At 43.3% G+C, this 23,142-nt stretch overlaps 1 protein-coding gene across 13 annotated transcripts in view; it reads right to left on the bottom strand.

Annotated features, from left to right (window-relative positions):
- dagla (diacylglycerol lipase, alpha) overlaps positions 1-23,142 on the bottom strand; it is a 485,025-nt gene that overhangs the window by 29,172 nt on the left and 432,711 nt on the right. For all 13 annotated transcript variants that reach the window (XR_005944203.1, XM_041197351.1, XM_041197355.1 and 10 more), the window contains 2 exons: positions 16,157-16,286; positions 7,818-7,972 (listed from right to left, as the gene is read on the bottom strand). Coding sequence is in view for 12 of the 13 variants with exons in the window: in XM_041197351.1 (XP_041053285.1) it covers positions 7,818-7,972; positions 16,157-16,286 (285 nt within the window). In the remaining variant the exon portion in view is untranslated. The remainder of the gene's footprint in view (positions 1-7,817; positions 7,973-16,156; positions 16,287-23,142) is intronic.

The following is a 23,142-nucleotide window of genomic DNA, read 5'->3' on the forward strand; positions in this document are numbered from 1 at the left end:
CATTTATCCTCTCTTTTTATTTAAACTTATAAGAAAGCCTGTTTGTGTCTGTTCTTCAAAGTCACAGCACTCAGAAGAGTTTAAACACTCCTTCTCAAAAATACACCTTGTTGTGGTCAGCCAGAGGTGAGGAAAGGGGGAAAATGATCCCATATCTCATCCCATTTGTGCCAGACTGCGAGTCTGAGTCTGAGATTTGAAACCATTGGATACAATTAAGTTGCATGCAGGAGGTTGAAATTGGTTAGTGGAACTAAAAATCAAAGGAAAAAATCAATCAGCAGGCTTTCCTGTAGTTTCACTGTACTAAGTATTTAAGATGACCACATTTGATGCAAAGAACTTTGTAGAAGAGGATGCGTAACTTAGACTGCATTAAAAGCATTAAATATCGAGGGCCTATAAGAGCTGTAGTGAAGTAGATTGATGTAAATTGATTGGTGTAAAGAAAGGCCGAAATCATCCAGATTCTAGCTTATCACTTTGATATTGAACCAGTGGCAGAGGAAGAAAGCCTAGAGCCAGAAATGATAAAATAGTGTTATCTAGAATCCAAATGGTTATGGAAATTGCCATACAAAAAATGGAATTAGAGTTCCAAAGGGAAAAAGAATAGAGAAAAGAAAGGGAAAGACAAAGAGAGAGGGAAATGTGGCAGGAGAGAGAAAGAGAGAGAGATCTAACAGTTTTAGAGGAAAAGGCAAAACTGAAATTGGATGACACAGGTGCCACTAGAAATTCGAATTCCAATTCAGAGCAGAGCTTTGATTTTCTGGAACATTCATATTAGTGCCAAAGCTTAAGAAGAAGAAGTTGAATTCTACTTCAGTTCATTTGAGAAAATTGCTAAAAGATTAAAATAGCCAAAAGAGTCTTATAAGAACATAAGAAATAGGAACAGGAGTAGACCATTCAGCCCCTCAAGCCTGCTCCGCCATTCAATAAGATCATGGTTGATCATCTTGTGTTTCAATTTCCACATTTCTTGGACCCTACTCTTGCATGGTCAATTAGTTGGAAGATATCATGAATCTTATTCCACGTTATCAGAAAAAATACTCTCTGGACAATGAGCAGCAAAAACTGCCATCTTAAATGCATATGAGTTAGTACCCAAGGCATATTGTCAGAAATTCGGAAACGTCCAGAAAAAATGCTGCCTAGGCCTACATTGAATTTGAAAGAGAGAAACACATGGCTTTTGATCATTGGGTAAGATCTTTAAAGTTAGACCACTGTTATGAGAACTAACAGGAAATAAACCAAGTGTAATATTTCCAATTTTGCTGACAACATGAAACTTGGTAGGAATGTGAGCAATGAGGATGGTGTTAAGAGGCTTCAAGGCGATTTAAACAGGTTGAGTGTCGCATGAGGAGAGATTGGGCTGACTTGGCCTGTAATCACGAGAATTTAGAAGAACTAGAGGAGATCTCATTGAAACATGCAAAATTCTGACAGGGATGGACAGACTGGATGCAGGGATGACATTTCTTCTGGCTGGGATGGTCTAGGACAAGGGGTCATAGTCTCAGGATACAGGGTAGACCATTTAGGACTGAGATTAGGAGAAATTTCTTCACTCAGAGAGTGGTGAACCTATGGAATTCTCTACCACAGAGGGCTGTGGAGGCCAAGTCACTGAATATACTTAAGAAGGAAATATGTAGATTTCTGGTCTCTAAAGGTGTCATTGAGTATGGGAAGAGCACGGGAGTACAGCGTTGAGATAGAGGATCAGCCATGATCATATTGAATGGCGGAGCACAGCTCTCAGCGCTTCCAGCCCAGAAATGCTGCACAGAACACATGGCTCCGGAAAGCAAGAAGACTGCAGCCCCCTGATTCAGTGGCACATCTCTGAAATGCTTTTTGGATGACATGGAGGCCTGCCATAATGCCCTCTACCCCAGCGCTGGGCAAAGGCCAGCAAGCAAGTTGGCAAATCCAGCATGGGGAGGCAGTGGCAGTGGTGGTCGCCCTGCAAAAGAGGACAGCCACCCAGTGCCAAAAGAGGATGAATGGTCTCATCTGTTCCACCAGGGTAAGTTGCTCTTCTCATCACTCTCAACTCTCACAAACCCATCACACATCCACAGGGATCTCACATCTCAAGGGACAACCCCACTAACTCTCACACACACCCTCACATCTCCATCAGGCTCATATCCTCTCTAGTTTGTGTTCTCATCCCAACCATAGCTCCGTTCACCACACAAACATTTCATGCAATGCCATGTCCACAATCTGGTGGTCACCGGGCGGACACGTGTCCACAGCAGGAGACAACAGGTTCAGCCGAGCTCCCCAACACTCGGAGTACTGCTGGGGAAGAGGTAACTGTGAAATCTGAGTCAGATGATTAGCCTCAGGACTCGGCCTTCTAACTCATCGTGGAGAGTCAGCAGAAGATGTGGAAACATCACCCAGAGCTGTTGGAAGCCCTCAACAAAGTGGCATGCATGACAGAGGAGTGCATCCACCTGCTCTCTGATGAAGTGGTACCCACATGTGCACGTTTGGAGGTCTCCATGGGGAGGATGGTAGACGCCATTGAGACCCTGGTCCAACAGAACATGGAAATGCGTGCAGATCTGCACTCCATCATGGTAGCCATGGGTGACTTCCTACAGTGGCAACGCGAGAGGGAAATAGGACAGCTTGACATACCTCCAGATGCTCCTTCTCCTCAAAGAGTCAGATTGGGCCCTTGGGCATTCAAAGTGAGGAGGAACAGCACCTGGACACCCCTGGGTCATTCACTCAGGAATCTCAGAGGCTAGCCTCTCCCTCCGAGTCCCCTTTGCTTGCGACCCCCTCAACCTTGTCCTCTGTCACCGCAGAGGGAGCAGCTGGCCCACAGGAGGACAGTCAAAGCAAGCTGGGGCCCCCCAAGGCCTTGGCTCTCCAGAGGACACATACAAAAGGCATCAAAGACAACTGGGCCAAACATTGCACAGGCTGTCTCCACTCATGCTGTGGATGTCAGGGCAGCACCTAGAAGTGGTAGGCCTTGGAAAGTTAAGAAATTTCTTTCACAATTGGTTGTATGGGTGAACGCATTTTGTCTCTTTATGATCTGAAAATATGTTCACTTTCACTGAATAATGTGTAATGGTGTCTTTCAGCTTCATTGACAGGCTTCGCGAGTCCTCCCCCTGCATCCCCCCAACTAGCAGTTCAGCTGCACGCAGCTATCCTATGTGTGATTCTGGAGGGAGAAGTGATTCTGGAGGGAGAAGTGTGTCTGTGAGGCAGGGTCTTTCAGAATCTCGTGCAAGCACTCTTCCCACGCACACGGATCCTTCCTCCATCACACTCATCTCAATGTCCTAAGCATTTTCAGTGCTGCCTGCTTGTGTTCTCTTTCATTGTCAATCTGAGCTGACCTGCATCTCCGCCTAACCACTGATCACACTCCCATGCAGCACCTGTTCCCGCCCATGAGTCTCCTTGCACTTTCAGTTTTCGAAGCAAGGCGCATGTAAGATTTGTCTTTAGCTCCGTCCATCTTTTCCCTCCCCCAATCACTCATGTCCTTTCCCCCATCACGGTCGACTCCCCTGTCATCATCTTCCATCTCCCCACTGTCACCTACTAGCCAGAACCTTTTTCTTTCGGGGATGTTCAGGTGAATGTGCATATTCCCTACCTTCCCAAAAATCCCACCCTCATCCACATTGACCTCTTCCTTCCCTCCTCCAAATCCTCACCAAACACCCTCACCGTCCGTTCTACCGATGCTTTGCACCCTCACCCTCCCACCCTACCAGCTCCCTCTACCCTCTCTCTTTCTCACCATTCCCTCCTAGCACGCCCACCCTTATGTTGTTCCCCAGGAGGCAGTCATCGATTCCACAGACCCCTCCCTTGCACGTTCATCTGGACATTCCCCCCCCTCCTTAATCTTTTCTCTCCCCACCTGGACTCCTTCTCTCCTCTTCCCCCCAGACTCCTTCCTCCCCACCCGGACTCCTTCCGTTACATCTTCCACTCCCCCTTACACCTAGCTCCCCAGTTGCTGTCTTCTCATCCATTATATCCTCCCCTGCTGTACTCCTTCACCACTCCCAACCTCACTCCCCTTGACAACTTGGTTCTCCCCTCCCACCCTCACCCCGGCACATTTGTTTCCTCCTCCCATCACCCCCTCCACCTGACACACCTTCCTTTCCCAGTCGAACCTAGACCTTCCTCTCTCTCCCCACTCCCACAGAACTCCCACCTCTCCCAGTCAAACTTACAACTTCCTCTGCATCCCCTTGACAATCATCCATTGTACACTACGGCGAAGACACTGATGTTGTGAAGGAGACCCTCAACGGTGACCTTCCACCTTCTGTGAACTGCTTCGCTGCAGAGCCATATCCATGAGAATCCACCCAGATGTGATGCACATTCCTCCAGGGTCCTGTTGCTGTCGGGCTCAAGCATCTTCTGCTCCTTGGATGTCTGCAATGTGAGCAAGGCCCTGACGGTAAGTCCTGACATCTGCATATCATATTTGTCAAGACGTATTCTGCAGCAGCGTGTTTTTCTGATGTCATGGGTGGTAAATTTGACATGCAAGGATGATTGCGGTAAGCTGGGCTTATAATAATAGAGATGTATTACATTGAAGTTCTTGATGTGCGGTGGCAGGAAACACAGCCCGTCATTGACGGGCAGAGCAGACGATTGCAAACGTGTTTCACGATATCGTGAAACCAATTTTTAGCCTTCCCGTCATGTTGTCCGCGATTTTTCACTCAGTCCAAAACCAACAAAGGCAATATGTCTTCTGGTATTAAAATGTCCAAAGTACTACAAACAGATACAAGTAAAAATACTACAGCTTTTGATAATACATAATAATGATTTAAAGGTGGAAAAGGCATGGAAAGCATCAAGTTTCTTTTCCTTTTTCTAGCCTTCCTTGCTCATAAAGCACTCTGACCAAGGACAGAAAAGGATTTTTTTATTTTTTGCCTCATCCTAAGGGGTGATGTATCACCCATGTTGTAAAACAAGCAAATGTTACAAGTAAGCTATTGAAGGCTTAGTAATAATTTTTTTGGGAGTCCACGGGCATGAAATTTGTGTGAATGATTGCCATTTTTTTTTACTTTTTGTGATGTAACAACAAAATGAAGTGCAAAGGAATTTAATTTTATCCCTTTCTTTTGCAGGATGATATTATAGTCGTCATATGTCCGTAAAGCATATTGGGAGATGGACATTTTACTCTTAAAAAGCAACATGAATTATGGACACTGTACCTTCACAAAATAGACTCCAGAAAGTCAGATGATTTATTTGTGGTTTCTGCACAGAAATATCTTGACATATCTCTGGGAAGTCACTTAAAATGTAAAAGGGCTTGCCGGATGCTGACTGGTTACCCCATCACCATTTCAACGAAAGAGGCTTTAAAAACTAATGGCTGCTAGACCTGCTAGCCCTATGAACATATGACTTCAAATAAAGACATTCAGTGTGGTTGATCATAGCTGGAATGTTAATGGGATATCACCATTCCCTCACTGTGCATCAATTACATCAGCTTCAACCCTGGATGAACAATGTAGTACATTGACATTGTCATCACATGATACATCTGGCTAGAGAGGGAACCAATGCTTTATTCATCCACAAGAGCAGCCTGGCAAGGCAGTCTAGGACAGGCAACTCAGAGAGGGATCTCTTGCCTAGAAAAAGGAAAGAACCCTGCCTCAAAAGGAGAGGCCTTTCAGGCAGTGAAGAAGGGCTTATTTGTTTTGCCTGCAAGATTATATTTCTTGACTACAGAGGCTCAACTACAATTTCAACTGAAAAGCCAGAAACTGTGGACCTTCATTTGTCTTCAAGGAATCCTTCAGGCCTGCAACTTTTCAACCACCATCTTAAAGACTATGCAAAGAAGTTTCTTTCTTACCCTTACTGTAATCTAAGTGCATATTACATCTCTAGAAAATAATCATGTGTGTGTGTGCCCATGTGTTGTTGCATTTATACTGTGGGAGTTATGGAAATAAACATTTTTAACTTACAAGAAAGCCTGTTCATGCCTATTCTTTACAGCAACAGCACTCAAAAGGGTTTAAACACTCCTATTCAAAAATACATCTTGTTGCAGTTAGCTGAGAGAAAGGAGAAAATTATTCCACATCTGTTCCTTTCTGTAGGACAGGAAAAAGTATAATGAAGATCAACAGGCTCAAGCTAACTAAGTATGCAGGGCGTACTTAATTTGTTCAGAAAGTTGTGATGAGTTATGAACATGCAAAAATATCTGTCAGGAAAAGTCCACCTAGCCTGTCTCATAAAGTTGAACATCAAGGGAATCTTTATCTCCTACATGCCATGCAATTTCCTGTAAGAGGATAAAATGGGATCAAATCCCAAATCCAGTTAGGAAAAAAACTGCTGGAAAAATACACCCCCTAAGAGAGGAAAACTAGAACAGGAGATTAAATTAATCGTTGCTCATATTATTTGATACCTACCTCCTGTATGAGGTGATCATTGTTGTAGTCAGGAACCAGTTCAGCTCTCTCTTGAAGATATACTGTAGATCAGCATAATTAAACCAGCAATATAGTCCAAAGATCTACTATTCTCTGGCTAAGGAAGAACTGCCTCAAATCTAACTTAACTCCAGCAATCCTGGAACTCGCCTCCTAACAGCACTGTGGATGTACATACACCAGATGAACTGCAGCGGTTTAAGGCAGTGGCTCACCATCACCTTCTCAAGGGCATTAGGGAAGGATAATAAATGCTGGCCTAGACAGTGATCCCACATCCCGTGAAAGAAAGAATAAATAAATAAATCTTCCATAAATTATATGCATGATCTTGCCTAATCTAATTAAAATAATAAATATCACCACATTCTTCCTTTCCTCCCTGAGCATGCATACAATCTAATTCCTTCATTATAGACTTCCATTAAATCACCTGAGTATATGTGTTTTTAAACCATACAGAACCAACTCTTTAAGCTTACTGGGAAGTTGGTGTTTTAAGTTGGGAATCATTCTTGTAAGGGTTCTCTGATCATTTCTCCCAAGGCTCAAGATCACCCACCAAATAAGGGGGCCAAACTGGATAGGGTATTCTAAATTAAGTCCGATCAAGGTTGTGTTACGTTCCCTCTCTTGATTTATCAGGTCGCCATCTCAACTTTGTTCAGTGCTCCATCAGAACCACCAATCAAGAATGCAACTTGCAATTCAAGAGAGCTCTGTGCCCAATATTAGTAGCTGCACCTTCAAACCGAGGTTTGTGTCTGTGTTACTCTGTATTAAAACTCACAGCCATCTCCACTTGCAGAGAAATTCCCATCTTTAATCAACCTGACCCTTCCAGGCAAAGAAGAGCACATAGAAGAGTGAATTATGAGAGAGGACTGACAAAGTATCTTAAAAAATAGAATGTGTGCATTAAGAATGTCTATCAACAACCCACAATTTTCTAAATACATTCCACGCATAAGTTGGATCTTAGACTCTCTCTGCCTTCCTGTAATTTTAGCTAGGTTCAGTCATCTTCCATTTATATTTGTCGCCCATTTAGTTTTGGAGCAAAAAATCCGGTTTTCGAGTATGCTTTTGAGTGACAACTGAACAGAAAAAGCATGATTTGTTTTAAAAATAGAAATCATTTTTCCTTTGACCTTTTGTCTCATGATATGGACGCACATATTAGTATGTTCACTGATTCCTTAGCTTCAACAAAACAATGAGAACTTGAGCCATACCCATACTTTACCTCCTCTCCAGTTTTGGGCTTTCTGTTTTGCATTTAACACTGCATTTACTGTGGTGTGTTCTTACTTTAGACTGGTGTTCCTCCTTTGGTCTTCATATTTTGTTGGCTGAGGCTGCTGCTGAACAACCATGTCAGGATTCAAATCCACCTCTGTCGGGCTGACCATTACCTTCGCTGCTCCTAGTAAAGCTGTCTTCCCCTTGTTGTAATTCTGTAAGACCTGGTTAGGAAGGAAGATAAATTATTTTAAAGAAGTGAATCAGTTCACATTCACTCAATACACACTTTATAGGTCATCTCTTAAAAAGAAATGATGTCACTTAGATTAGATGAATACTAAATGAAGATAAATTGAAGATTTGGTTGCACCGTGAGTTATCTTCAGGGTCTTGGTTTAAATCCACTTTAGTTTAAATTTTATTGGGATGAAAGTCTAATCTGCCTGTTAAGAGGTGTGCGAGGAGACTACACCTCAGTGAGATGGGGGCCAAGTGAGTAGCGAGTTAGTGTCATGTGGGAAAGAGGTGTAGTATACATAGGAATTATTCTTAAGTTAATTAAGAAGGTAATTAAATTAAGTTAACTAAATAACTTAGGCATTATGTTGCAGCTGTGGAATGTGGGATCTTTTGGGTGCCAGGATAAACACATTTGCAGAAAGTGTAAGCAGCTAGAGGAGTTCCAGATCAGGATTATTGATCTGGAGGCTGAACTGCGACACTGCACAACATAAGGGAGGGAGAGAAATATCTGGATACTTTGTGAGAAATTGAATTTTTTTTCAAATAGACAGACTGCCTGGGGGGTGTCAACATGAAAAGGAAAGAGGTGTTAGGTTTGAGGTACAAATAAATAGGTTAGATCTAAGATTTGCATTTTTAGATAAGTGGGGAGTTTGAATATCAAACAGGAGTCAGAGGTGACAAGAGACAGATTTGCATGTAGCAGGAGTTCCATAGGTAAATAGCCTTGGGTAAATAGAAGGGGGATATTATACTTTATTGACCCAAACACAAATAAACATGGAAACATGAAAGATGTTATATTTGGAAGGTTTTGAATTTCAAAGAGGTATGAGAACTATGGAACCTGAGATGAAAGGGGAAAAATGTATTTTAGAGTTATTGTGGAGACCTTAGGGTAATTGTAGCTGTTTGGAGCTCCTGGAGCTGTTTAAGCTCTTGGGCTGTTCAGCTGTGAGCTGTGAGATGTAGCACCCGGAGCCAAAGCTGGGTCTGTGGCTGAGGGATATACAGTTTGAATCAACCATCCAGTCAAGCCAGAAAAGTATTGGGCTGAAAAAAGCAGTTTTATTCTGAAGTTTGGATTTTCACAGCAGAGTGGAAGGGTATTACAGATCATGTGGTATGTCTTTAAAAAAATCTAGTAATATTACCCAAGGCAGACTGCTATAGCTTAAATAAATAAAGTTAAACAATTATAAGGGATTGTTGCCTGGTAGGTGTTTACTTGTGAGTTTGACCTAGTAGAGAGTCTTTTTGGGGAAATGTTTAGTAAGGCTAAGTTTAACTATGTATCTGTAATCTTGTGTGCTTAAGTTTTGTTTTCTTCTTGTTAATAAAACTTTTATTTTTAATTTTTAGAATCTCAAAACTGTAACAGGACTTCTTACTGCTGAGATCAGTATGTTCCCTTCTTGTTTTCATATTAGAAAAAAAAGGGTATGGCCTGTAAGCCAAGCTTCCCTCTGGGATTTGGTTTGTGCAGCTATTAACATTGGCAGTGCTCAGGACAACTTTGCCCCAGAAGACAGTCACACCCCTTAGAATAGGGTTGCCTGTTTTGGTCAGTGGAGAGAGACAGGAGGATGTGGCCATGAGTGAGGCAAGAAAAGGGACTGAGCAGAGAGTAGTGGAGGAGCCTCAGACTTTGCAATTGTCAAATAGGTTTGAGGTGCTCATAACCTGTGTGGTGAAAGCAAGATCTGCAAGGTGGATGAGCAGGCTGGCCATGGTACCATGGTTCAGGAAGCCATTCAAGTGGCGAGAGCAAACACAAGTGTAGTGGTAGTAGGGGACAGTATAGTGAGGGGGATTGACAGTGCTCTCTGCACCAAAGAGCGAGAGCCCAGAAGGCTATGTTGCCTACCCGGTGCCAGGGTTCAGGACATCTGTTCAGGGCTGGAGAGGAACTTGCATTGGGGGGAGGAGGATCCAGTTGTTGTAGCAGTATGAGGAGCTAGGTACCAAGTTAAGTAGAACCTCAAAGGTAATAATCTCTGGATTATTATTTGAGCCACATGGAGAGTTGATAGTAGATAATAAGGAAATGGTGGATGAAATGAACAAATATTGTGCTTCTGTCTTCATTATAAAGGATGCAAAAAACATTCCAGTAACAGCTGTAAATCAGGAGGTGAAAGGGAGAGAGGAACTTGGTGAAATTACAATCACTAGGAAAGCAGTACTGAGCGAAGTGATGGAGCTGCAGGCTGACAAGTCTTTGGGTTCTGATGGACTTTATCCTATGGTCTTAAAAATGGTGGCTAATGAGGTAGTGGGTGTGTTGGTGTTAATTTTCCAAAATCCCCGAGATTCTGGAAAGGTTCCAAAAGACTGGAAAGTAGCAAATATAACACCTCTATTCAAGAAGGAAGGGAGACAGAAAACAGGAAACTATAGGCCAGTTAGCTTGACGTCTGTTGTGGGGTAAGTGTTAGGATTGATCATTAAGGATGTTATAGCTGGGCACTTAGAAAAGCCTAAGGGAATTGGGAAGAGTCAACATGGTTTTCTGAAAGGGAAATCCTGTTTAATCTATTTATTGGAGTTCTTTGAAGAAGTAAAATGCACTGTGGATAAAAAAGAGCCTATAGACATACTGTACTTGGATTTTGAGAAGGCATTTGACAGGGGTCACATCAAAGGTTATTGCAGAAAATAGAAGCTCATGGAATAGGGAGCAACATATTAGTGTGGATATAAGATTAGCTGGCTGACAGAAATCAGAGCATAAGCATAAATGGATCTTTTTTTGGTTGGCAGGATGTGACGAGTAAAGTCCTGCAGGGGTATATGCTGCGGCCTCAACTTTTTCAACTCATATCAATGACTTAAATGAGGGGAGTGAAGGCATGGTAGCAAATTTGAAGATGACACAAAATCAGGTAGGAAAGTATGTTGTGAAGGGGACATAAAGAGGTTGCAAACAGATATAGATAGGTTGAGTGAGTCAGCAAAAATATGGCAGACGGAGTATAATGTGGGAAAATGTGAAATTGTTAATTTTAGCAGGAAGAGTAAAAAAGCAGAGTATTACTTAAACGGGGAATGACTGCAGAATTCCGAGGTGTAGAGGGATCTAGGTGTTCTTGTGCATGAATCACAAAACATTATTATGCAGGTACAGCAAGTAATTAAGACTCATGGAATGCTATCCTTTATTACAAGAGGAATTGAACATAAAAGTAAGGATGTTATGTTGTAGTTATGCAGGGTATTGGTGGGACCACATCTCGAGTGCTGTGAGTAATTTTGACGTCCTTATTTAAGGAAGGATGTAAATGTACTGGAGGTGGTTCAGAGGAGGTTTACTAGATTGATACCTGAAATGAGCGGGTTGTCTTACGAGAAAAGATTGGACAGACTGGGTTTGTTTCCAATGGAATTTAGAAGAGTGAGGGGTGACTTGATTGAAGCATATAAGATCCTGAATGGTTTTGACAAGGTGGACGTGGAAGGCATGTTTCCTCTTGTGGATGAGTCCAGAGCTAGGGGGCACAATTTAAAATCAGGGGTTGCCCTTTTAGGACGGAGATGAGGGGAATTTTTATTCTCTCAGAGGGATGTGCAACTTCGGAACTCTCCGCTTCAGAAGGCGGTGGAACTGGGGTCATTAAATATTTTTAAGGCAGAGGTAGATTGATTCCCTTGCCTAAGAAGAATCTAAGGTTATCGGGGATAAATGGGAATGTAGAATTCAAGACACAAACAAATCAGCCATGATCTTATTGAATGATGGAGCAGGCTTGAGTGGTCAAATGGCCTACTTCTATACCTATTTCATATGTTTGTAGGCAAGCTCAACCCAGTTCCTAAGATCGTGAGCCATAGCACAAAATTAGCAATAAATTAGTAATCTTACTCAGTGAGGTAACAAGGATAGCTGATGTGAGAAATTGAAAAAATCTAACTGCCATATGTTCTTATGACATATCGGTCATGAGCTTCCTCAGTCAGTTTTTGCATAGTAAGTAAAGCACAGAAACAGGCTATTCAGCCTCAACAGGTTCATGCCAGTTATGCTGTAGTTATGCCAGATGTTGCTGTTCAATCAAGTGAGTTCCATGCAAATTTACTGAGGTAAAGTAATTTCGCACTACGATAAAAGCAAAACACTGCGGATGCTGGAAATCAAAAACAAAAATACCTGGAAAAACTCAGCAGGTCTGACAGCATCTGTGGAGAGGAATACAATAGACATTTCGAGTCTGTATGACTCTTCATCAGAACAAAGACATATAGAAATGAGATGAAGTATAAGCTGGTAGAAGGGGGTGGGACAGGAGAGCTCGATAGGGGGCCAGTGATAAGTGGAGGCCAAGAAGAGACTGCCAAAGATGTCATAGACAAAAGGACAAATGGGGTGTTGAAGGTGGTGATATAATCTAAAAGATGTGCTAATGGGGACATTAAGGGAAGCAAGCTAGTGGCAGAAGGCCCTAGTGCGGGTGGGGTGGGGAGAAGGGGTCAAAATGGGCTAAAAGGTGGCGATGAAACAATAGATCGAAACAAATTTAAAAATAGGAGGGAAAAGAAAAAATAGTTGTAAAAAAATATATAAATTGTTGGAAAAAGGGGGATCGGAAAGGGAGTGGGGATGGAGGAGATAGTTCATGATCTGAAATTGTTGAACTCAATATAATGTCCGGAAGACTGTAAAGTACCTAGTCAGAAGATTAGGTGCTGTTTCCCCAGTCTTTACGCCATCTGCCACTAACTTGCTTCCCTTAATGTCCCCATTTGCACATCTTTTAGATAATATCACCGCTGTCAACACCCCTTTGTCCTTTTGTCTATGACATCTTTGGCAATCTCTTCTTGGCCTCCAGCTATCACTGGCCCCCTATCAAGCTCTCCTGTCCCACCCCCTTCTACCAGCTTATATGTACACCTCCGGGCAGTCCACTGCACACACACACCCCCCCACCCACCCCCCCACCCCCCTATCCCCTGGAAACTTTCATGTAACATTTTAAACACAATGATGATGATTTCAAATTCAATTGTCATGAAAAGACAACTGGTTCATGAGCAATGTTGTGGGAACACTCTATATCCAACACAGAATGTTGTCTAACCATCTTGTTGCAAATGCTTCTGTAACAGATTCAGCCTCAGTTTATCATTTGACAAATTACTCAAGTCAATACAGGAAGCATGAACACTTCAAACGTGATCACTTTTCATTTGATTTCTATGACATGACTATGTCGATGAACTTCTTTAGAAAAATAAAGTGCTATCCTTCTAACATTCACCATCACACTCAAGCACAGAGGTGAATTGATACTGTCAGTCAAGGATCCAAATGTTTATTAGCTCTCATATTTTTGACCATTCCGTTCTCAGAGAAAAAAAAGTCCCAAATTGTTAATGTCACTCCAGGGAGTGATGGATGTGCATTTCGATTTAAAATAGCAGTTACTGAGCATCACAGGTTAAGATGCTCAGGCTTGCTTTAATTGTACTTCTCTTCCACTAGCCAGCAAAATGACAAAGTTGGAACGTGGAATGAGACAAAAGGGGGAGGACAACCCTTGCCAAATAGGAACGCTAATACATCCAATTACAGGAACTAACTTTCTAGAAATTATTCCATTTATGAAAGTTTTATTTGTCACTGTTGGCAATCTGTACTACTATAATTTGAAAATTACGAGCCAACTAAGTTTTGGACATGTTGAAGTGGACTAAGCTCCTCTCTAATCCAGCCAGGATTGGAATTTTGAATAAGAGTGTGCTGAGCAGCCCCAAACTGAATATTTATAACCCTCTCGCCTCCCAAACTCTACTACATGATAAAAACAAAAAAACTGCGGATGCTGGATTCCCTTTCTAACATACTCAGAATTACATGCACTAATGTAACTGGCTCACAAACAAATCTATAACTAACTGGTGAGACTGAACAGAAGTGCAAGGAATTCCCAATTCATTAAATATGAAATAAAATTTCAAAATGCTAATTTTATTTTTAGAACATTTTAGTTTAACTGAATTAAAAAAAAGATTTATTTTGAATTTGCTTTGCTCCTGGCAGGGACATTAAACACCAGGATTTACTGCAGGACAGGAGAGTTTAGACCAAGTTTATTATCATCTGTGCTGTGCATGATATATTTTAATTCATTTCAATAACTTCCTTGAAAAATGGACGGGAGTTTCCCAGGAAACCTTGCACTGCAGTGATTTAGATGCTTAAGATTTCTCACTCTACATTTCAGGCACTGACTTCTTTCCTTCTCTTGAGGTTAATACAGTTTCAATTGGCATAATTTCTTTTTTTTAAATTTACTTTGACACAGCAGTCAAATGTCTCTCTAACCAATTGCATTCCATACCTGGTTTCTAGAAGGACACCCTCCAGGGAATGCCTTATACATTTACTTCATTTACATCAACTTATATCTGTATCTACTCCTCTTGTTCTACTATAAAAGGTTTTTAAAAAATTTCCTGCCACAAATGTAAATTACAAATTGCTGAATAAAGTACATGTAGATTTTGTTTGTTTTCAGAGTAATGCATTATTGATATCTAGTCAGATAAAAATGAAGAACATATAGAACATTAGTATGCAATATGGCTTTAGGTCTACTTGCAATCCATTTCCTGTCTAGCCATGGCCTTTTACAGAATTCCTATTGGTTACACCTCTGGTGCCATATTTATAGCTTGCTCAGCTCTGAAAAATTCATAGATCTGGAATTCATTAATTGAAAAGCAGAATACTGCGAATGCTGGAAATTTGAAGTAACAACAGAAAATGCTAGAAGTACTCAGCAGCGGCAGCCTCTGTGGAAAAATAAACAATGTTTTAAGCAATGACCTTTCATCAGAATTGTTCTGATGAAAGATCATCAACCTAAAGTGTTAACTCTGTTTCTCAGTCCACAGGTGCTGCATGAACTGCTGAGAATTTCCAGAATTTTCTATTTTTATTTCTGGAATTCACTGATGTTCCACCTCCTTTTTTCTCATTAGCAAGGAAGCAATGTTATTCCTTCAAATGAGCTACTGTTTTCTACGCCCCTTCCATGGCCTGGAAATTACCTGGCCTCCATGCAGTAACTATCATGGGAGAATAACTGAAATCATGAACATTCACCTGTCCACAGTGCGGCAAGAGAGTGTACTGGGAGCATTCGTGGTAGTGGCCATGGAGTAAGACACTACATGGAATTGGGTGGTTTGCTTAAAACAAAGTGATTGTGGATTCCATTCAACACACAAAACAGGAGATTCAATGTGAGACTGATATAGTCAAAGACTAATGTAATACAACAAAGAGTTACAGAAGGAAACTGGATGTCTATCTTTTTTTACTCCTGACCTTGAATAACTTCAAGTTATTTTGAGAAGTGTCTGCTAGTGGTGATGGCCCAGCATTTTGGTTCAGTCAATTTGCATTGCAAGGGTCTTTAAAGACTACAATTTTAGTGTCTGTTTCATTCAATTGCCAGCTATCTTGCCTGAGCCAAAACTGTGTTCAATCTCACTTCATTATAGGAGCACAAAACCTAAACTATCAACATATACCAACAAAAGGGCCACTGTCATTTGGGTAAGACTTTAAACTAAGGCCCCAACTGCTTGTTAAGATTGATTTGGAAGACCTCAGGACATTATTTAGATCTGCTGTCCTGGTCTCTAAAGGCAGAAGTGCGTGACTGATTATGCTCATCAACATGAGGGACATTAGTTTTGAGGGATGAATAACTAATTTCAATAATGCAGTATCAGCAGCAGCATTATCTGTTGAATAAAGCATATTATAGCCGCAGAGTGAAGTTACTTTTACACTTTTCCAATCATCGCGATTTTAGTAAATCATCTCCAACTGTAATTATGACATATTTCATTGCCAACATTAGCCATCCTAGAGGACTTGGAAGTGCAACTGACATTTTTAAGTCAAATATGAAGATTTTTTTATCCTGTGGACTGAAATCCACTATGAACTGATATGAGATTCTCCAAACTCATATCATATTAAGCCATTGTAACCAATAGAGAGAGAGAGCTTTTCAATCCATCAGTCTGGCCTTGATTTAACTCAAATTCTAGAAGTAAAAGGAAAACAATTTCTCACTGATCATCAATGTTACACATTTCTTTATTTTATTCAGACAATTTTGGGGCAAAATCAGCTTGAGGAATACCTTGTGTAGTCCATCCATAACAACATGAGGCATGTGCTCGTTCAGCATAGCAGCAGAGATGATGACCTCATCCAATGTCTTGTTGTCACTCCAAATAGCATAGTAAGTCGACTCGTCCTGTCCACAGCAACTGCACAAATTAAAAGGATTAGTGAGCCAAGGCGATCACACCAGAATGCCCTCTGTTTCAGGCTCAAAGCTTGCAGTCTTTCTTAGTGTAAAATCTTTATTGAACTGATTGTAAGATGGCTGCTTGCAGTGAGAGCCCCTCATGGCAGAGGTCATGTGACTAGAGCAAGGCAGATAGAACATGTAGTAATGTTGCATTTCAAAACCCAAACATCCCCATTTTCAAAATGAACAAAAGGCACAAAGCTCCCCTTTTTCTGAATGACCAAAAGATCCAAACATCCACCTTTTCCTAATGAAGAGAAGATACATTTGCATGAATGAGCATGTGTAATTGTGAGTTACCCAAGTTACCCACTGTTCTTATGCATTAACAACTGTTTGTTCTACTCTTCAGTCTCTGTACCTGCACTGCATACACAGTCTTTAAATCATGTATGTCTCTAATGTTACCTGTGCGCATTGTCATTGGCTGCTCATCTGGGAGCTGAGATGAGTGGCCGTTGCATACCCATCTATGGGCAGGATTTTACACGTCAGCGTGCGGGGGCGGGGCCTGCTCGCTGACATGTAAAATGACGCGTGGTGATGTCAGGGGGAACTCCCGACGTCACCGTGCCCCATTTAAATTTTCAGGAAGGCGGGGGTGCAGCGAAATCAGCTGCATGCCCACCGACCTGTCAATGGCCAATTGAGGCCATTGACAGAGTCAATTATGTAATTAGAGGACGTGCCCATCCAACCTTAAGGTTGGTGGGCAGGCCAGGAGCCCTGGCCCGAACTAGAAAAAGAATGAAATCTCATCCACGGGTGGGATGAGGTTTCATGTAGCTTTTAAAAATTTTTAATAAGGTTTTTTGAAAATAATGCACATGTCCCAACTCTTGTGACATTGTCACATGAGGGGACATGTTAGGGAAATTTTGGGAAGCTCCCCCCCGCCTGCTACAGGGAGTGCATAGCGCTTCCCTGCGACGTCACACTGGGCGGGCCTTAACTGGCCGGCCCACGTAAAATGGCGCTATGCCTCCGATCGGGGGCGCCGATCGGAAGCGAACCTGTGTGCACCCACCTTCAACATTTCCATTCAGCCCTATGATCTGGAACTCTAGATCTTCCTTCCTACCATTACTTTGGACTCCCAGACTATTTTGTCCTCTTGCTATGAGTACCGTGTCATTACATAGTCTCAACCTTACCTTCGAGGGATTCATTTTTGGATCACCATGTTGATCCACTTCGCACAGGTCATTGAAGGTTGTGATATTGCAAAACGCACCAGTGTCTATCTGACACTTCTTGTTCACTTGATACTCTCCTTCTGTGTTCATAATTATAACAGTCACAAACCATTCATTACCTATAGACTTGACGGAACCATTCTGTTGTGTTGTCCATAGTGCTTCATCAGATTCTTCTGCTGAAATCTCTCCACTGGCTATCTGTATAGGCTTGTTTTGCTTCATTCTTACCAAATACTTGTATGTGAAATGGTTCAGCTTCTTGAGGTGAAACACTGCTTTCCCACACAGAGGGCAATCCTTCTTTTATTTTGTATGATGTCCTCCGCAGTATTTGCACCCTGCCCTTTGTCCACGATTGCTCTGCTCTTTCAGCCTGGAATGTCTCTCATCATTATGTATCTCCTGGTCTGTACTGCCAAACATGTGCTCTAGTTGACATTTTACAACCTCTGCATTTCTAACACGTCTATCGCTTTCTTAACTCTAAGTTTCTCCTCTTTCAGTAGACTTGCTCTCACTGAGTGGTCTCTTATGCCTAAGCACTTCCTTTATCCCAACTTCATTGTCAAAGAATGTGATAACAGGACACTTAGAAAATATCAATGGGATTAGACAAAGTCAACATGAATTTATGAAAGGGAAATCATGTGAAAAAGCTACTGGAGTTCTTTGAGGATGCAACTAGAAGAATAGATAAGGGAGAACCAGTGTATTTGGATTTTCAGAAAGCTTTTGCTAAAATCCCACATAATAGGTTTGTGTGTAAAATTAAAGCACATGGGATTGAGGGTAATGTATTGGCATGGATTGAGAATTGGTCAGCAGACAGGACTCTGGTCTATACTCGGTGGAGTTTAGAAGGATGGGGGGTGATCTGATTGTAACTTACAGAATACTGAAAGGCCTGGATAGAGTGGGCATGGGGAAGATGTTTCCATTAGTAGGAGAGACTAGGACCTGAGGGCACAGACTCAGAGTAAAGGGAAGACCTTTTAGAACAGAGATGAGGAGAAACTTCTTTAGCCAGAGAGTGGTGAATCTATGGAATTCATGGCCACAGAAGGCTGTGGAGGCCAGGTCATTGAGTATATTTAAGGCCGAGATAGATAGGTTCTTGATTGGTAAGGGAATCAAAGGTTACGGGGAGAAGGCGGGAGAATGGGGTTGAGAAACTTATCAGTCATGAATGAACGGTGGAGCAGGCCCGATGGGCTGAATGGCCTAATTTCTGTTCCTATGTCTTATGGTCTTATAAAACAGAGAGAGTAGGAATAAATGGATCTTTTTCGGAGTGGCAGTCTGTGACTAGTGGAGTACCACAGGGATCTGTGCATGGACCCGAGCTATTCACAATAAATATCAATGATTTGGATAAGGGAACCAAATGTAATATTTCCAGGTTTGCTGATGACACGAAGCTGGTGGGAATGTGAGCGATGAGGAGGGTGTCAAGAGGCTTCAAGGCAATTTAGACAAGTTGAGTACATGGGCAAATACATGGCAGATGCAGTATAACGTGGATAAGTGTGAAGTTATCCACTTTGGTAGGAAAAACAGAATGGCAGAGTATTATTTAAATAGTGATAGATTGGGAAATGTTGATGTTCAAAGGGACCGCGGTGTCCTTGTACATCAATCACTGAAAGCAAGCATGCAGTTGCAGCAAGCAGTTAAAAAGGCAAATGGTATGTTGACCTTCATTGCGAGAGGACTTGAGTACAGGAGCAAGGATGTCTTACTGCAGTTGCACAAGGTCTTGGTGAGACCACACTTGGAATATTCTGTGCAGTTTTGCTCTCCTTACCTAAGAAAGAATATACTTGCCATAGAGGGAGTGCAGCAAAGGTTCATCAGACTGATTCCTGGGATGGCAGGATTGTCATATGAAGGGTAATTAGGCTGACTAGGCTTGCATTCACTGGAGTTTAGAAGAATGAGAGGAGATCTCATTGAAACCCATAAAATTCTGACAGGGATGGACGGACCAGATGCAGGGATGATGTTTCCTCTTTTTGGGGGGTCTAGAAAGGGGTCACAGCCTCAGGATACGGGGTGGACATCTAGGACTGAGATGAGCAGAAACTTCTTCATTGTGGTGAACCAATGGAATTTTCTACTACAGAAGGCTGTGGAGGCCAAGACACTGAATATATTTAAGAAGGGAATAGATAGACTTCTGGACTCTAAAGGTGTCAAGGGTTATGGGGAGAGCACAAGAGTAATGCTTTGAGATGCAGGATCAGCCATGATCACACTGAATGGAGGAGAAAGCTCGAAGGGCTGGATGACCTACTCCTGCACCTATTTTCTATGTTTCTAAAGTGCAGCAGAGCGCATGTTTACTTTATGTCTTCAGTCCAGGGTTGCTCCAGGGATAGCCCTAAAAGCAAAGAAGACAGCAGCCCCCAAATTTAGTGATGCCTCTCTGGGATGACTGCTGGATGCAGTGGAAGGCCGCCGCGATATCCTCTACACTTGCTCTGGCCGCAGGAGGTCCACCAGAGACACCATTCTGGCCTGGGAGGCGGTGGCAGCGGCAGTCAGCATCACCGGACAACAGAGGAGGTCAGCCATCCAGTGCAGTAAGAGTATAACTACTCTCATCTGTTCCGTCAAGTCAACCACCTGATCACTCTCAACTCACACACTCACAAACCCATCATTTGTCCACAGGGATCTCACACCTCAAGGGACAACACCACTAACTCACACACACCCTCACATCACCATCAGACTCATATCTTCATGAACTCACGTCCTCATCCTATCCATGGCTCTGCTCACCACACAAACACTCCATGCAGTGCCATGCGTTTTGATCACACTCTTGCCATCTGTTTTCACGTAGGAGAAGCTGGCTCACAACTGCAGGGAGAGGTCCCAGACCCGAGGGTGAAGAGGTCCCAGACCAGGGGTGGAGTGGCCCACATTAGGCCCATCACTCATTTTGAGGAATGTGCCAACATGCTGACAGGTGAGGGCTTGCACCGTGCCTGCAGTGAAGGTGAGATTAGCGGCGAACACCCACGTGAGGATCCTGCACGACATTATTGCGCTCTCAATGCAACTGCGAGTGTTCTCTTTCCTGCTTTTGACTCTGCTGTCATGAACTAATTATCTCTAATTTTGTTCAGAGGGAGCTCTGCCAAATGACTGACACCCTCAGCCAGCCAGTCCCTCAGCTCCATCCAAGTCCTCAACTCCAGCCAAGAGGACACATCTTTCATTGAAGAACTGGAAATAAGCAGCCTGGTAAACCTGTCACAGCACTCACCCACATCTTCAACGAGTGCAGAGACACACACCTCGATGGGACCTAGATCTAGAGCAGGCTTGGATTCACGATTTGGTGAACAGACATGTGTCCGCAGCAGAAGAGGCAGATTCAGCCCAGCTCTCTGGCAATTGGAGGACTGCTAGGGAAGAGGCATCTGTGAGGTCTGAGTCAGATGACAAGCCTCTGGATTCAGTCTTCCAACTTATCCTGAAAAGTCAGCAGAAGGCAGGGAACATCACACAGAGCTGTTGGAAGCCCTTAACAAAGTGGCACACAAGTCAGAGGAGTGCATTCGCCTGCTCTCTGATGAAGTGATGCCCACATGTCCTCATATGGAGGTGTCCATGGGAAGGACAGCGGACGCCATGAAGACCCTGATCTAACAGAACACAGAGATGCGCACAAACCTGCACTCCATTGCGGTAGCCATAGGTGAGCTCCCGCAGTGGCAATGTGAGGGGGAAACGGGATCTCTCTCCAGGTGCTCCTTCCCCTTAGGGAGTCATGTCGGTACCTCGGGCACACAAAGGGAGGAGCAGCAGCAGCAGCTGGACACATCTAGGTCATCCACTCTGAAATCTCAAAGGTTGTCCTCTCCCTCCAAATCCCCTTTGTCTGTGACACCCCTCATCCTTGTCCTCTGTCACTGCAGAGAACAACTGGCTCACAGGATCACAGTCATAGCAAGTCAGGGCCCTCCAGACAATGCACGCCAAAGTTATCAGAGGCAACAGGGCCAACCACTGCAAAGGCTGTCTCCAGTCCTTCTGCGGATATCGGGGCAACATCTAGAAGAAGTGGTAGGCATAGAGAAGTTAAGAATTTCTGATCATAAGTGGTTGCACGGGTAAACACATTTTGTCACTTTCTAATCTGAAAATATATTCACTTTCACTGAACAATGTGTAATGGTGTCTTTCAGTTTCATTTACAGGCTTTATAAGTCCTCCCCCTGCGTCATCACCACCAACCTCCATCCCCACTAGCAGTTCAGCTGCATGCAGCTGGACCACAAGTGATTCTGGAGGGAGAAGTGTCTGGGGCAGGGCCTTTCTGAGCCTTGGGAAGCATTCTTCCATGCTTGTGCAGTCTTCCTCCATCACACTCATCTCAATGTCCCAAATGTTTTCAATGCTGCCTGCTAGGGTTCTCTTTCAGTTGTCCATCTGAGCCGACCTGCATCTCGCACTCCCGTGCAGCACCTGTGTCCATCCAACATGAAGCTCCACTCACATTCAATTTCGACTGCCATGTAGTCGTTAAGTTTCTCATCAGCTCCACTGTCCTTTCCCCTCCCCCAGTCACCCATGTCCTATCCTCCATTGTTGTTGACCCCTCTGGCATCACCATCCACCTCCCCACCATCACCCACCGACCCGAACGCTTGTCTTTCTTGGATGTCAAGGTGAACATGCATGTACCCTACCTTCCTGAGAATCACACCCCTATCTACATTGGCCTCCTGCTTCCCACTCCCAGGGTCTGTGTTTGCCTCTGAATCTCCACCAGCCTCACCATCCCTTCTACGGCTACCGTTGCACTCTCAGCCTCCACCCTTCAGGTTCACTCTGCTCCTCTCAAACTCACCATTCCCTCCTACCATGCCCAGCCTCAAATCACTCCTCAGGAGGCAGTCATTGACTACACAGACCTCTCCCTTGCACGTTCACCTGGACAACCCACTCCTTACTCCCTCCTCTACCCTTACTTCCTTCCCGCCCTGGACTCTCTCCTCCAGTCTTACCTCCCCCACCTCCCCACAAACACTGCATTCCCCCCGCCAACCCTTCTCCTCACCGTTGGACTCCTCCCCCACAGGCAGCAGTTGAGGTGTTACAACTGATCTCAGTAACTGTGGTCAAGGGTGGGGAAATTTGGCTCAGGTGACTCTGGCTGGCAAGTGCACTGTGCTCACATGAGTTGAAAACAGTATGGAGCTCTGCAGTGACATCCCCATGTGATTAAATTGCTTGCTGATGCTCATTGTCTTGGCTTATCCTTGGCAACTCCAGCAATTGGGGGAGACACCAGAGGGCTGCTGGCACCTGTGTAATCATATTCCTGCCTATTCAGCTGAGTAAGAGGAATAGCTTGAAAATTAATAACCTCCGCAACAAAATTCTGATATCAGAATGAGAAAAAGCTGTGACCTTGCATCCTGGTTTGACCTTTCTTTTTATTTGTTATGCTGCGCTGAGGACAACGCCAACACCCCAATAAATGTATGACTACTAACTTGTTAAAACATACTAGCTTGTCAGAGGTGAACTCATTCTTTTCCTAATTTTAATACTGAGTTCACCTCCTTCAGTCTTTCTTTCCTCCTGCAATCTTCA

The sequence above is a fragment of the Carcharodon carcharias genome, chromosome 10 (assembly GCF_017639515.1).
Source record: "Carcharodon carcharias isolate sCarCar2 chromosome 10, sCarCar2.pri, whole genome shotgun sequence".
Lineage (NCBI taxonomy): Eukaryota > Metazoa > Chordata > Chondrichthyes > Lamniformes > Lamnidae > Carcharodon > Carcharodon carcharias.